This window comes from Clupea harengus, chromosome 18 (genome assembly GCF_900700415.2).
Source record: "Clupea harengus chromosome 18, Ch_v2.0.2, whole genome shotgun sequence".
In the NCBI taxonomy this organism is placed as follows: Eukaryota; Metazoa; Chordata; class Actinopteri; order Clupeiformes; family Clupeidae; genus Clupea; species Clupea harengus.
In genome coordinates this window covers 8,303,137-8,319,518 of record NC_045169.1, presented here as the reverse complement: position 1 = coordinate 8,319,518, position 16,382 = coordinate 8,303,137, and the positions used below count along the sequence as shown (strand labels likewise).

The following is a 16,382-nucleotide window of genomic DNA, read 5'->3' as shown; positions in this document are numbered from 1 at the left end:
GCTCAGCTAATGTCGGCGCTTCATCTCTTTCTGTCAAGGGGAACTCTTCAAAAGTGATCACAACCACTCACTGTGTGAAGCAATTTGCCTTTATTGTGTGTAGTCGATCAAGTTATCTTCTGTCCCTTCGTTTGAAGCATACATTTTAGCTCCGGCATTGGTCTCCCATTATTGATCATTTCACGTTTGGATTGAAAGTCCAGTTTTGAGAAATGTTTGATCGTAACGGTGTTAATTATCGGAGGGCGTGTGTTATCAGCAAACGTTCGCGTTTTCGTGTCAACCCATTATTAAACTGAGCATATCGTCTTTTAATCCATTATTAAACTTAGCATATAGCTACGCTAGCTTGCCTATAGAATCTTCCATTTTCAGCCCCCTACATTGAGGCAGAGGTAGTGTTTGCCTCCCCTCTTAATGTGGCTTTATGTCAGCTCAGCAAATTCAGCGATTTTGTTAGTGCCATTTGTTTCATTGTGTAAACCAGCTTTCACTATATAGATAATCTCCATTTCCATCCAATTTAGCTGATGACGTTTAGAGTCAGACCGGTTCAGAGGCTGGTAGTCTGTCTGGGTCACAGACACCTCTAGCCCATCCTTTCTTCGAGGCAGGGAAAAATAAAATTACCGAGGAGAGGATCAACGAATGTCACCGAGCAGTGACTAAGTTTGTGGTGAAAGGTTTGCACCCTTTTACTACGGTAGATGCCCCAGATTTTCGTTAGGTTAATTTCTAGGAACATGTTTAAATTAAACAGAATACATTTTATTTAAGTTATGTAAGTTTTATTTTAAGTTCAAGAGGAATATGTATAAATGTTTTTGGTTATTTCAATTTTTTTTAATGTGTATATACATACTGTATATGGTGTATGCAGCATTATAGAAAATTATATAAAAGAAAATGAATGTAAATAAACCCGTTTGTGCTCTTTTTTTCACCCCTTGCCCAATAAGAATCGATAAGGAATCGAATCGATAAGCAGGAATCGATAAGGCATCGGAATCGTTAAAATCTTATCAATTCTCATCCCTAGTCGCAAGGGATGGAAATGGCGACAAATAATGCCAAAGACATTCAAAGTGGTCAGATAGGATCGCCATCACAGGCTGTGCACCACGTAAAGAGAGAGGCTGTAAAACCAGCAAGGAGAGTTGAATGTTTTAGGTGTGGAGGGGCACACTATGCAAATGATTGCAAATTTCAAGAAGCTGTATGTCATGCCTGTAATAAAAAGGGACACTTAGCGAAAAAGTGCAGGAGTGTTGAAAATAAGGCAAAGAATGAAAAATGGAAAGCCCAGCAGAATCAAGCGCCCACACATTATCTTGAAGGAGATGAAGGAGATGCAGCCTGTGCATTCAACATGTTTGCTGTGGATACCAATGAGGAACCGTCTATGCCCTATTATGCAACAGTGACTGTTGAAGGAAAGGACATAATGTTTGAAATTGATTCTGGGGCTACAGCATCAGTCATCAGTGAGGAGACCTACAGGAGGACATGGGGACACAAGCCACCTCCTATTAAGCCATCAACACTCAGACTAAGGACATACACAGGTCAGGCTATACCTCATTTGGGGGTGTTAGATGTAAACATTTCAGCTGGAGGTCAGAGGGCTCAAGGCAGATTTGTAATAGCCAAGGGTAAGGGGCCTAGTTTATTGGGTCGGAACTGGCTTCGCAAAATTAAACTGAATTGGCATGAGATTAAGTATGCTCACACTACAGAGGACATTTTGCAGCGCTACAGTGATGTGTTCAGAGAAGAGCTGGGCACACTTAAGGGCGTGACTGTGAAGCTTCATGTTGACCCCGAGGCAGCGCCACGTTTCTTTAAGCCCAGAGTGGTGCCCTATGCAATTAAAAGCAAAGTGGAGGAAGAGCTGGAACGTTTGCAGGTGCTTGGCATCGTGGAGCCTGTCCAGTTTTCAAAGTGGGCAGCGCCCATCGTTCCTGTTTTGAAGGCAGATGGAACCGCAAGGATTTGTGGAGACTACAAGCTGACCGTGAATCAAGTCTCAAAGCTGACGGAGTATCCGTTGCCACGGGTGGACGACCTGTTTGCAACACTGGCTGGAGGTAAGCTGTTCACAAAGCTGGATATGAGCCATGCTTACCAGCAACTACTCCTAGATGAGGATTCAAAACAGTATGTCACAATAAATACACACAAAGGATTATTCAAGTACAATCGTCTAGTGTTCGGAGTGGCGTCCAGCCCGGCCATTTTCCAAAGGACAATGGACACTCTATTGCAAGGGATTCCACATGTAGCCGTGTACTTGGATGACATATTAATCACAGGGGCTACTGAGGCTAGGCACCTTGAAAACTTAGAGCAGGTGCTCAAGAGACTCTCAGACGCAGGGCTGCGCCTGAGACGGGAAAAGTGTGTGTTTATGGCAGCAAGTGTGACTTACCTGGGACATATGATCACCGCAGAAGGGCTCCGTCCAGTTGAGGACAAAGTGAGGGCTATCAAGGAAGCTCCAAGCCCTAAGAACGTCACAGAACTCCGCTCATTCCTAGGTATGGTGAATTACTATGGAAAATTCCTGCAGGATCTATCGAAGGTGTTAACCCGACTGTACAAGCTGCTGCACAATGACACAAAGTGGCAGTGGTGCGCAGAGCAGGAGAAAGCGTTTAAAGAAGTGAAAGAACTCCTTCATTCAGCAAAGCTGCTCGTTCACTATGATCCAGATAAAGACATTGTGCTCTCATGTGATGCCTCGCCTTATGGAGTGGGGGCAGTCCTTTCACATGTCATGGAAGATGGCTCTGAGAAACCTGTGGGATTTGCTTCAAGGACACTGACAGCAGCAGAGAAAGGTTACTCACAGTTAGACAAAGAAGGTCTAGCCATTGTTTTTGCAGTAAAGCGTTTCCATCAGTATTTATATGGCCGTGTTTTTAAGATCTATACTGACCATAAACCCCTGATGAGCCTGTTCAGTGAAACGCGCGGCATTCCGCCGCTAGCATCAGCAAGAATCCAACGGTGGGCACTCATCTTGATAGCCTACCAATACAGCATAGTGTACAGAGCAGGGAAGGACAACGCAAACGCTGACGCGTTGAGTCGTCTGCCATTGCCTGAGACACCGGTCTCAACATATGTGCCTCTGGAGACAGTTTTTTCATTAGAGAAGTTGTCACAGACACCTGTAAAGGCAGCCCAAGTCAAGCAGTGGACAGAGAGAGACCCGGTGCTGTCCAAAGTAAAGACTTACCTGCTACAGGGCTGGCCCAGTGTGGTCGACAGTGAGGAACTGAAACCATATGCCACACGCAAGACTGAACTCAGCCTACAGGATGGCTGCATTTTCTGGGGTGCGAGAGTAGTCGTCCCTCCCCCAGGTCGCTGGCAGATTGTGAAAGAGCTACATGAGACCCATCCGGGTGTGTCGCGAATGAAGAGCCTGGCAAGGTCCTATGTCTGGTGGCCAAAGATGGATTTAGACCTAGAGAACAAGGTGAAATCTTGCACACAATGTCAGTCTAATCAGCACATGTCGCCACCAGCCCCTTTGCATCCCTGGGTGTGGCCCGACCACCCCTGGTCTAGACTACATCTGGACTTTGCTGGCCCGTTGATGGGGGAGATGTTTCTCATAATGGTGGATGCCCACTCCAAGTGGATAGAAGCGCACATCATGAGCAACATAACAGCCCCCAAAACCATAGACAAGCTCAGACAAATATTCGCAATTCATGGGTTGCCTGACACTGTGGTCACGGATAATGGTCCGACGTTCACCAGTGAGCTGTTTGGTGAGTTCATGGAACAGAATGGAATTCGGCATGTTCGTACAGCTCCTTTCCACCCAGCCTCGAATGGATTGGCGGAGCGCGCTGTCCAGACGGTGAAGGAGGGTCTGAAGAGAATGAAAGGTGACACTCTAAGCACCAGGCTTTCCCGTTTTCTGTTTAAATACCGTTTGACTCCACAGACCACTACTGCTCGTGCTCCAGCAGAGATGTTGATGGGGCGTAGGCCTAAGTCAAAGTTGGACCTGCTGCGTCCAGACATAAAGGCCACGGTGATGAGGAAGCAGGAAAAGCAGAAGGAGGGACATGATCAACATGCACAAGAGAGACAGCTGAAACCAGGTAACAATGTCTATGTGAGAAATTTCAGCCGCAACTCTAGTCAGAAATGGCTACCGGGGGTTATCATGACGCAGAGAGGTCCTCTCTCATATGTTGTTGAGCTGACTGATGGACGAGTGTTTCGCAGACATCAAGACCACGTCCGCCTACGTCATGACCCAGGCTCAGAGATCATCAGCACCTCAGAGTTTCCCCTGGTGAGCCAGCCTACTGTGGGAGTATCACCAGAGGAAAGGTCACTCGGGGAAGTGTCTGCGCCCCCTGGAGAGAAGGGACAGTTGACTATGGACCCACAGACACCTCCTGTGACCCCGTCACCTGAACCACCCAAAACACCTACACCGGCAGTGCCAGCTACAGCCCCGGAGATGGTGCGCAGGTCACAGCGTGCTCGAAAACCTCCAGACAGACTGATTGTTAGTTAATCACTGTATGTGTTAAATTGAATTGAATGTGCCAGTTGTAGGTGTATATGCTAAATAGAAATGTTGTTAAAGTTAAGGTGTATAAAAGACAATGACACTAAATTAGCTTAATTTAACAAGTTGATTTGTATTCATGGAATGTTGGAATTTAGTGGGGGAGAAGTGTTGTAATGTTTACGATATCAGTCTTTTGTTATACCACTAGGTGGAGCTCTAGTATAAATTAACACCAGTTTAGCACTTCCCTGTTCTCTGTATGCACGAGTAAAGTACCTGAGTATACTCTGTATTGCAACCTCTGCTATTTCATATAAAGCTTCAACTCGATATATCATTCTTCGTGGTCCGTGTCTTTGGCTAGGTTACCACAAGTAGTTTATTTTTGGAATATTCAATCAAATACAGAACTCAGCATTTTGGATGACAATTTTATGACAGTGAAAATTAGATGAAATGGGTGCATTTCTGCCACCTAGTGGTGGGTGTGAATATTGGAGGGAAGTCAAGTCATTTGAACTTTATTTGTGTAGCACATTTAAAAACAACAGGAGTTGTACCAACATGCTTTACAGCTGACGTAAATACATTGATAAAAAGATGTGATCAGAAGTAAAGAAGATTAAAGAAATTAACAAATAAAACAGGTGAAAATGAATTAAAGAAGAAGAATTGTAGAGATATTAGAAATTCAACAGAAGAGCACGATTAAAAGTGATGAGTAAAAGCAGTACAAAGTAATAAAACATAATAAAATACCAGCAAGTTAAAATTAATAAAAGTCATTTTGGGCATGAAATTGGAGTGATGATAATCAGAGGATATGAGTTTTTGTCACCATAATTAAGAGAAGGATACAAAAATGGAAAGATTTTCTCCTTGAAGGAGACACCACGGAAAGAGTAGATTAGATTCCATCTGTCTGCATCATAAAAGGAGACCAAACCTGCCTCATAATCCACAAACACCCCCACCCTCTCTGGCTTCTCTTTAAGAGAGAGGAGAATAGAAGGACCAGCTATTGCCTTATACTCATCCCCATTTGTCAGCATTATTGTCCAGTATCCATTATCAGGTTTCAGGGTAATGGATCCCTTCCTGTTAATGGACTCTCTGGCTACTCCTAAATCCCATTCAGTCTTCCCACTGACCTCAACCTCATAGTAAAATCTACCAGAAGTGAACCCCTGCTTTCCAAGAACACAAATAACGGGATCAAATCGCTTGGGGTTGTCAGGGAAATTCTGTAGTGTCTCGACATGCCTCACTTGTTTCCCATCAGCAGACAGGATGAGGTTGTTTTCAGCTGTATCAGGATCCAGAGTCACATCCACTGCAAGAGTTAAATCACATGTCAGTATAGTTGCAAGCAGCGACCATCAGGGTCCAAGCTGGTTTTGTGAGGCACCCACACTGGCAAAAGGTTGGAGGACTTGACGGCTTCATTATCTTAAAGAAGACACTGGCACTTTAGGTAATCTGAGCAAAGTAAGATTTCAAATTTTTGTCTCAATCAGTTCTTGAGATATCGCAATATGTATAAGTATACCAATCAAGTGTAAGTATACCAAGCTTCACAACATTGCTATTATTCCAATATACTAACTAATGAAAAGAAATAGATGTTTTCATGCCCATGGCAAGACATACCTGCATACTGTGTAATCTCCATTCCTGTGTTAAAGAAAGGAAGAAAAATACTCAGATGTGTCCCTCAGTTGTATCCTTAGCCTAATGCTAGCAGGGAATTTAAATAAACATCTACAGAAATTATACCAATATGAATATTTAAAATCTACCATCAATATGAATTCGACAACCCCTATAAGGGCGAATCTCATTGAACATAAAACATCTTTATAGTGCCTAACATAACATCCTAACCAGGGGCGTAACTATAGGGGGTGCAGCAGGTGCGGCTGCACCTGGGCCCGTGGGGTTTCGGGGCCCGGGCCCAAAGAAATACATGTGTCGCTCGACAGGCCCCCCCCTCCAAACACGTCGCTCGACGGGCCCACCAGCAGTGCCATCATATTTTCTCGGATATGATTATGTTAATACGCACTGTTTTTGAACAAATGGTATTGTCAAATGCTATTTATACGCTTGAAAAGGCAAACTTATCTCAGTCATGGATTTTATAATTTTTTCGGGAAAAGTAGCAATTTATAACAAAATCATATGCCTATCCTACATACACTATAGAAACTATCAAAAAACTATTCAACGAAATGAATAAGTTCTTATTTTCTTTAGTATTTTTGTGATTAGCAATGATGATTGCTGGGTAATATTTATGTTGGTGTCCAATGTCAAGTCTCTATTTGATCATGTGACAACACAATACACTATAGTTAATCCAATTTGAAGGTCTGATAACCTAGTAATTAGGTCCTAGTTCATTGAGCACAGCACAACTTTACTCGTAACAATGCCTTTTAAGCACAAGAGTGGAAGTAGAAAAGAGCAAGAGAAAAAAGAACAGGAGGAGAAGGCGGCAAAGTTGCCTAAATTAGATTATTTTGGCTTTTTAGCTAGCCCGTCAACGAGTAGCCAGCCCACGGAGTCAGCAGTGCAGCAGTTCAACTGGGATTAGCATCGCTGCTTCTGCCCTCAGTGGTGTGTCAGCAACCATGCAACAGGTAACCTGCAGCTATTGTGATAGATACACATTTCAAGACAAGTTATAAATAGTGGTCGCTATTATTATTGCTTTCGAACATTTTTTACGGTATGACGCGGTTGTGGAAGTAGGGAAGGCTACGATTTTTTTTTTTTTTTTAAGCATTCACTAGGGGGGGCCGTAATCATTTCTTGCACCTGGGCCCGTCGTTACTACGTTACGCCACTGATCCTAACCACCTTTAAAGGTCAACAAAAGATTTGCAAAAGATGTGCTTTCTATTTAGATCAGGGGTTTTCAACTGGTTTTGTCCCAGGGACCACCATTCTGACTAGAAAGTAATCCACTGCCCACTGATGTGCCTTCCCGCGCGCGCGTGCGTGCGTGAGTGGAGAGAGGGGAGACCTGTCAGTGTAATATCTGGGCATGGTGAAGTCCACACAGCCAGTCTATTCGTGGCGAAATGGTAGATAGCGACAGTCTCATATCATTCTCTGGTTCAAGCTTTGCCCTGTACTTATTCTTCAAGTACGCCAGTGTAGAAAAAACGCTCCCACACAGGTATTTGAAAGGGCAAAAGACACCTCATTGCTTTTGCAGCAAGCTCTGGAAATTCTGTCTGGCAACTTATCCAGAACTTAAGTCATATGAAAATCACGCAACATCTGTTGCATGTACTCAATAGGCTTGTCATTCAAGAAAACGTGATGCGTCTCCATATGCCGCAATAGTTTCGGCGGCTTTATGGCTTCAGTTGACAGTAATGTTGAACACACACAACACATTGGTACCTCCTCTCCTGTTCTGTCTGTCGTCACTGTAAATCCGTATTTGATGTATTCCTCATTGTGTTTTCTTTTTCTTTTTTGACTTTGTTTCCCTGTATCCTCTGAACGTGTAGCTTTGTTGGAAGCCTGTCCCTCTGTCGTGGCAGCCTGTCCCTCTGTCACTCTCCTCACTAAAAACCGATCCATTGGTGCTTCTGACCAGCTAACTCAAAGTTAGAACGAAATGTTAGCTAAGAACAGTAGATAACTTCAGTCCTTCACCAAAAGTATTACTTTTTCGACTAAACTTCAAAAGTACACGTAGGCTATGCAGATGCTTGTCAACTTTGCGCGCGAGACTGTACGTTATGAATAATATGCGTATGGCGTGACGTTAGGGACGCAATGCATTAACATTAGCAAAGCACAGGCTACCATAGGCTGGATAGGTGCAAGGCTACATTCTGTCAGCGTGAATCTCCTTTATATTATTATCAGCTTGTTTTATTTTTCACGATATTCAAGAGTAATCTGGAAATGTGTTAAAATATCAAAGCGAATTTATATATAAAAAAAAAAAATCAATGGTGAACTGATAAACATAGGCTCATCATGTCGCGGACCCCCTGCAATGCTGTCGCGGACCACCAGGGGGCCGCGGACCCCCGGTTGAAAACCCCTGATTTAGATGATCCTTTTGAAGGTGAAGCATCCAGTAACACATCAGTTAAGTATGAAATGATACTTGCATTCAGACATAACTGTACCGTACAAATTTAAGAGCCAAAGCCGATTCAACCAGATCTGGACACTCACTCTTCTGTAGTTTATCCCTCTCGGCAGCCATGGTGTGGAATTTGTCCTGCAACTGGGATTTGGGGCACGAAATTGGAGTGACGATAATCAGAGGAGACGAGTTTTTGCCATCATAATTAGGAGATGGACTAAAAAATTGATAGATTTTCTCCTTGAAGGAGACACCCTGGAAAGAGTACATCAGATTCCACCTGTCTGCATCATAAAAAGAGACCAAACCTGCCCCATAATCCACAAACACCCCCACCCTCTCTGGCTTCTCTTTAAGGGAGAGGACAACAGAAGGATCAGCATGTGCCATATACTCATCCCCATTTCTCAGCCATATTGTCCAGTATCCATTGCTAGGACCCAAGCTAACGCTTCCCTTCCTGTTAATGGACTCTCTGGCTACTCCTAATGTCCATGCAGTCTTCCCACTGACCTCAACCTCATAGTAAAATCTACCAGAGGTGAACCCCTGCATTCCAAGAACACAAATAATGGGATCAAAGCGCTTTGGGTTGTCAGGGAGATTCTGTGGTGAGTCGACATGCCTCACTTGTTTCCCATCAGCAGACAGGATGAGGTTGTTTTCAGCTGTATCAGGATCCAGAGTCACATCCACTGCAAGAGTTAAATCACATGTCAGTATAGTTGCAAGCAGCGACCATCAGGGTCCAAACTGGTTTTGTGAGGCACCCAAACTGGCAAAAGGTTGGAGGACTTGACAGCGTCAGTATCTTTAAGAAGACATTGGCACTTTAGGTAATCTGAGCAAAGTACAATTTCAATTTTTTGTCTTAATCAGTTCTTGAGAAATCGCAATATTTATAAGTATACCAATCAAGTGTAAGTATACCAAGCTTCACAACATTGCTATTATTCCAATATACTAACAAATGAAAAGAAAAGGATGTTTTCATGACCATGGCAAGACATACCTGCATACTTTGTAATCTCCATTCCTGTGTTAAAGAAAGGAAGAAAATTCTTCAGATGTGTCCCTCAGTTGTATCCTTAGCCTAATGCTAGCAGGGAATTTAAATATAAACAGCTACAGAAATTATACCAATATGAATATTTAAATTCTACCATCAATATGGATTTGACAACCCCTACAAGGGTGAATTTCACTGAACAAAAAACATCTGTATAGTGCCTTACATAACATCCTTACAAACTTTAAAGGTCAACAAAACATTTGCAAAAGATGTACTTTCTATTTAGATGATCCTTTTGAAGGTGAAGCATCCAGTAACACATCAGCTAAGTATGAAGTTATATTTTCATTCAGACATAACTGTACCATACAAATTTAAGACCCAAAGCCGATTCAACCAGATCTGGACACTCACTCTTCTGCAGTTTATCCTTCTCGGCAGCCATGGTGTCAAATTTGTCCTGTAACTGGGATTTCTCTGTATTCAGGTTGTTGCAACTGGTCTGTAAACTTGATTTCTCTGTAGTACAACGGTCATTTCTGGTTTGTAATCCTGATTTCTCTTTATTTAGGCTATCATAGCTACTCTGCAACTGGAGTTTCTCTCTGCTAAGATTGCTGTAACTGGTCTGCAGTTGGGATTTCTCTGTTTTGAGGTTGTTGTAAGTAATCTGTAGCTGTTTGTATTCTATGGTCATGTTGTCGTAACCTGACTGCATCTGTAGTTTCTCTTTGTCGCTGGTCTGTAACTGTTTGGTCTCCATCATTTTGAAACTGAGAAGTGTGATGGCAGACAGCAGGAGAGCACACAGCAGACCCAGACACACAGCAGCCCTCTTCCAGGGTCCTAAAGATGGGAGAGAGTGCAACTAAATAACAGGTAGGAATATACTTCATAATGGGAGTTTGAGACTCCATCTCACTACACAGTATTATATTATTTAAAATGAGGTTTCTGTTATCACAAACAAGAAAATAATTGCATAGGTTCAATCTTTGGGTTGACATACAGTACATTACATTACAACAAATTAAGTATTTCAGTATAGAAGTTCAAAGCAGGGTTGCTTTCTATAAGCAAAAGCAGAACATAATTGTATGAGTTCATCTATTGTTTTGATATGATGATATTCCCTGGTTTTGCTAATTTCTGTCTCCCAAGATCTGCATTTAGATACTTTTCTCAATAAATGATTCAATGTCTGAATACTATGTGACAGGTACTACATGTACTGCAAAATTCCAAAAGTATCTTTGTTAAAAATGTTTAAAGACTTTTGCCATCACATATAAGAAGACAGAGGTATCTCTCAAAAAAGCTTCACCTAAGAATCTTTTAATCAACCATTGTTATATGCCCTCTGAGAATAAGGGGTGTGACCCCATAGTTCCATCCCTTTCTGAATATGTATCAGATTATTATCTTGGAGACAGGAAGACTCTGAACCATTTGCTACCCAGGGACAATGGGTTGAGGGATCCAGCTGTGAACAACTGAGACCACTTTCACACCTCCCTCAGGTCATTTCCTCTAACCAAATACACACCAGAAGGCTTACATTTTTCCCCAAGTCCAAATAAAATCAACAGTCAGTGTGTTTACATGATGGTATAATTCGAATCTTGCTTTAGTCGGACTATGCTATCTTTTGGGGCAACTGCTATTATCCCAATATACATGGCAGTGAATAAATCGAATCATTGGCCGAAAGCATGTCATATCCGATACGATAGGTGGCACTGTTTTCATTTCAACTAGTGGTGATACAGCCGTTTCCGCTTGACCTCTTCACCACTACCAACCATAGACATTCATATGTCTATGCTACCGACAGCAACAACAGTTGATTGATCATGAATCGAGTCTGTTCATCGGTCCAGAAATGAGTGTTGCCTCTTGGGTTGTCCATCGCGTTGTTTGTTTGTTTCTGCCGGCCGACGTGTTTATAAGTTACATTATTCAAAGGTGAAAGATAAAAGGCGAGAGAATCGCCAGGTGTTCCTTCTCTGACAGGTCTATTTTCGCACTATGATTCCAAGTCACATTTTCATCCCGGTCCCCCATCTAATGTTAATATAATGGTCTTGCTCCTATAATGTATAAACACGTAGGTTACAGGGTGGGTGTGAGAGAGAGAGAGAGCGAGAGCGAGAGCTAGAACGGTGATGCACACGGATATATCAGATTTAGCGACCGGAGCAAAGTTATGTTGCTGTAACGTTGAACTCTGTGCAATTAATACAATACAATAATAGGCTAATTGATACAATATCTCCTCGTTTGAGTGTGGTTGTTTGAGTGCAATGGGAGTGTATGGTCTTTATGTTCTATAAAGCAGTGTTTCTCAAACTTTTTCAGACCAAGGACCACTTAGCCAATATAAAAAAATTTGCAGACCATTTAACTAAATATCCCCGGAACATCATGTCTCCTACCCAAGACCTGGCGCCAGACAATTGTTAGCGCACACATGATTTTTGCGGGTGGGCTCTCCTTTTTTACATACCAGTAGGCTAGTTATAGATGACAATGCGCAAGGCAAAGCATCTGGAACCCTGCTCCATGCGTGACTTGGTTATGTTACAAACTATAGTTCGCTCACAGCCTCATACTCCCATCACACACTCAGACAGGCCAATGTATCACAAAACACAACGATGCGCATACCGACCGCAGTATTTCACTACCAACCGTAGGCTAGCCCACTGGCATTAATACAGCCATCCTAGTAGTCAACTTTTCATAATTAAGAGCTGTTATTATCCAACGTCACACAACACAGAATATAGTTATCATCTTGCTGTCTCAGCGGGAGAAAAACACGCTGTTTCGAATGCATCTCCGCGGCAAGATAATGCCCAATGAGGCTGAACCATCTCGCCGTTGCACTTTCTCCTTGTCTGTCAGTGTTACATGGTACATTCAGCTGGCACATTCAGCTATTATGATACAAACATTGATTTAAATTGAGCTTTAAATGTGTGTTAAGGTGTTTGATACACTGCTGTACTGTGTGTGAACTTTGAATGTTTGATTCAGGTTTTTGATAACATATGACATAGATAGAGCACAGCGTGAGAATAAGAATTTACATCTGTTCAGCAGTGATGGTAATATTTCTTTATTTGTTACATGGTAAAAATCCAAGTAGTTGGCTTTTCGAGAATGTTAAATGCTTAAATGGTTTTAATGTGCCTTACATATTTAATTCATTCAGCCAATACGATGTTTATGACAAAGTCATCAGTTGTCTAGTTATTCTGCCTTAATCCATGATCTGAGGATCGATTGTTTGAGTCTATAGATATTTAGTTCAGGGGTAAATCGCGGGTTTCTCTCTCTGTCTTTTGGAGATTGTCGAGTAAACAGCATTCTTTTGGATGAGGGAAACTCTGAATGACTTTGTGGTTATTTCTCACTAGTTCAGAGGTAAAACATCAGAGGCTTTCTCATTTAATTTTCTTTTCATAGTTTCTGTCTTAAGCCACCAATCCATGACCTTGTTAATAGATTAGGCAACTCTTTATTAGATTAGGCTACTACTGGCTGTGTTCTCTTCGTTCTGAGTTGTATGTTAGAAATGTCGCAATAATTTACTTTTGGCCGTCGCGGACCATTACGGGCCACTGGCCGACCACACTTCATCATATTTGATAGAATGAAGAACAAATTAGTTGTGGATCCTATCACCGAGTTTGAAAGGTATTGGTCAGGTAATAGCCGATTAACAGCTGATTTGCTTTCTGATTTGACAGTACTGCTGTGTGTTTTAAGCAAATAAAATCGTTGATTATACAGTAAATACGTTGTGAAATGAAACAAAAACACATCACAGTTAAAGTTGTATTAGTATTGATTGATTCACATCGATATGAATGGATGACATGACTAACAAGTGGTGGGAAATTAACATGAAAGTATTTGTTCGGTGAATTAGCGCGTTCTGTCCAAACAGTCGCAGTCAACGTTTTTGTCAACACAGTGGCACCACATACTGTAAGTATCGTCATTTGAACGTCCTCATACATTTTTAAGGAGGGGTTGTAAAGGTGCTCATATCTTTGTACCTCTTCTGTTATGTTTGTTCATAATCAACAAGAATAAGCTTGTGAGACAGTCTGCAGGATATTCATAAATAAACGTGTCATTAGTATGAACAGTTGAGACAATTTATTGTCTCTTTCGACTTCCGGGTCAGGACATGGGAGGGAGGGAGGGCTGAGGCCAGCGGGATCTCAAGCATGCGCAAAGACGCAAAGTCCAGTTCCTAATCCAATTCACCGTTACATGCCGCGATAGTCGAATTATCAACTGGATCGGATCGAGTTATCCAGGGGTGTAAATCGGATCGTAGTCGGACCGCACATAGTCGAACAAAGGTGATTACATGAAACGGATAATTCGATTTTAGTCCGACTAAGCCAGTTATTCGAATGCATGTAACCACGGTCAGTTACAAGTAGATATAAGATGCATTGGATTATTGACTATTGTACATCATTATTAACTCAAAACCTTAAATTCTGATTCCGTCATACTATACTCGAGCTGCTAAACATGAAACAAGCAGTGGTGTATAGTAACTACTAGTAGAAATACTTAGTTACTGTACTTAAGTCGTTTTTTTGGATATCTGTACTTTATTTTACTATTTATATTTCTGTTGACTTTCACTTTTACTTCACTACATTTTGCAAAGAAAACTGACACTTTGACTCCGATACATTTCCCCTGAAACCTTCGTTACTCGCTAAAAATTCAAATCTATCTAAAAAAAATGAATAATGAGACCAACGTCGGGGACTGTGGTGAAACACAGACTGCAAGCAAGCAAATTTCGCAAATCAGTGGTCCTACCTTGCAAGTTAAATCATTGGTTAATCATGTTCAATTGCAAACAAGTGCTCTCAAAGCTTTTGGTTTTTTGATTCCCAGTGATGCCATACTTTCAATACTTAAGTACATTTAATATCAGAAAATTACTTTTGATACTTAAGTACAGTAAATATCAGATACTTTAAGAATTTTACTTTAAATAGTATTCTAATAGGTGACTTTCACTTTTACTCGAGTCATTATCCAGTAAGGTATCTTTACTTTTACTCAAGTATGGCTTTTGGGTACTTTATACACCACTGGAAACAAGGTCAGCACTAAGCATTTGTAATCTTTCCAAGGATAAACCACGAGTTCCCCTGATTATAAATGTATATTTAGAAATTTATATTCACCAGAGGGTTGAGGACTTGGGGCTACCAAATTCTCTCTGGAGTCTGAAGTACTGCCAGTGTCTGTTTCTTCATGGTTATCCATAGAGGGTCTGTCGACTCTACCAGGGTCTACATGTCGATAGATGCCCTCAGTCATCTCCATTCTGCCCTGCTCTTCTCTACCGGCTGCTCAGATGATAATGGGATCTTCTCCACTCTGTCTTGTAGAGAGTGACAACAGACCTACAGTGTTTGGCCCATTTTCTAGTCTTAGAAAGAATGGATAGGGGAATTTCAGCAGCTGACATCAGCAAAATACATTTACCATCATCCCTTCTGAACATTCATGAGAAAAAGGAAGTATCTTTTGAGGTTGATGCAGCAATCTGTCTTTATTCCAATAAAGTGCAGTAACGAAGCACTTGGAACATATTCTGGATTTGTTCACCTCCTAGGCTTTAAATGTATATGAGCTAGGCTTCTAATGCAAACAGGTCTGGCAACCTTTTGTTGTTCTCTATGATAATCAGGTTTCTCTAACCTGTTGCCTGAGATGGTTCTTAATGGCCTACCCCCATCCCATACTGAAATTTGTTGCAGTCACTCTCACCTCAGTTTGTTTCCTGACCCCAGGTGTCTGAGCAATACCAGCGTGGGGACCTTTCCTTTGTCACCATGATAAGATTACCTTTTTGGATATTATGCTGGCCAAACTTTGGTGGTCACAGCAGCTGCTTGATCATAAATCAGGTCACATGACTGACCTATTGATCAGGGGATTTTCTTTGTCACTGTCAGCGTAGTACAGATCCACACCATTTGACACGTTTTGTACTCTTAGAAACACGTATGGACCTGATATCTTGAAACTTGAATTGAGTTTCAGATCAATGTTTTTGATCAGAAGAGTAAAATAACTATTTACAATTTATACTGAGTTTTATATGAACTTGAAACTTGAATTGCGCAATTGTGAAGGGCATACCACTTCCTCTCTTTGAAACTGCTGGCAGACATGGTTCCCCATTTGTGTGGAGAGCTAAAGAGCACGATCATAATTAAGACCTTTGTCAGGTTTTTAATGGCACACACGACACACTGGAACACACACGTGCATATATGGAGGCGACACAGGACACACACACAGGTAAGCCTGAGGTCGCGGTGAATTTATTTTCTGCTTTTTCCCATCCTGGACTGTCCTTCCTCAAGGACCCCCCAGGAGCAGTGGGCCACTTGTAGCGCCCGGGGACCAGGTGAAGTGAACTGTCCATCTTTGGTCAGGGATGGACATGTGTTCTGTTATTTTGCATGTTTTTTCTGTTGGGGTCCTTAGTGGAGGAAACCCCTTGTGAACACGGGGAGAACATGCAAACTCCACACAGAAAGGCCCGGGAGATAGCCCACTTGAACACTGCACTCTGGGGAGGACCTGCCCCCCAGAGCCAACAGCGCCCCATGTGGGAATCAAACCCATGACCTTCTTGCTGTGAGGCGGCA

At 42.1% G+C, this 16,382-nt stretch overlaps 2 protein-coding genes across 2 annotated transcripts; one reads left to right on the top strand and one right to left on the bottom strand.

Annotated features, from left to right (window-relative positions):
* Positions 1-1,046: 1,046 nt before the first annotated feature.
* On the top strand, positions 1,047-4,670 carry LOC105894481 (uncharacterized protein K02A2.6-like). Its single transcript, XM_031584573.1, has one exon. It carries the CDS (start codon positions 1,049-1,051, stop codon positions 4,544-4,546), a length of 3,498 nt encoding a protein of 1,165 aa, XP_031440433.1. The 5' UTR covers positions 1,047-1,048; the 3' UTR covers positions 4,547-4,670.
* A 378-nt stretch (positions 4,671-5,048) lies between these two features.
* LOC116224553 (nuclear factor 7, ovary-like) lies at positions 5,049-15,131 on the bottom strand. Its single transcript, XM_031584583.2, has 6 exons — positions 14,904-15,131; positions 10,087-10,518; positions 9,673-9,696; positions 8,750-9,355; positions 6,194-6,217; positions 5,049-5,876 (listed from the first exon to the last, which is right to left on the bottom strand). Exons 1-6 carry the CDS (start codon positions 15,043-15,045, stop codon positions 5,326-5,328), a joined length of 1,779 nt encoding a protein of 592 aa, XP_031440443.1. The 5' UTR covers positions 15,046-15,131; the 3' UTR covers positions 5,049-5,325.
* Between the last annotated feature and the right edge of the window lie 1,251 nt (positions 15,132-16,382).

What these genes read in the sequence shown, in the direction of transcription:
- LOC105894481 (XM_031584573.1), top strand. Translation starts at nt 1,049, where the DNA reads ATGGAAATGGCGACAAATAATGCCAAAGACATTCAAAGTGGTCAGATA.
- LOC116224553 (XM_031584583.2), bottom strand. Translation starts at nt 15,045, where the DNA reads ATGGAGATGACTGAGGGCATCTATCGACATGTAGACCCTGGTAGAGTC. An exon ending in GAGGGATAAACTACAGAAGA is followed by an intron (nt 6,218 to 8,749) that starts GTGAGTGTCCAG and finishes TCTTTAACACAG; the next exon opens with GAATGGAGATTACACAGTAT. An exon ending in GGAGATTACACAGTATGCAG is followed by an intron (nt 5,877 to 6,193) that starts GTATGTCTTGCC and finishes TAACTCTTGCAG; the next exon opens with TGGATGTGACTCTGGATCCT.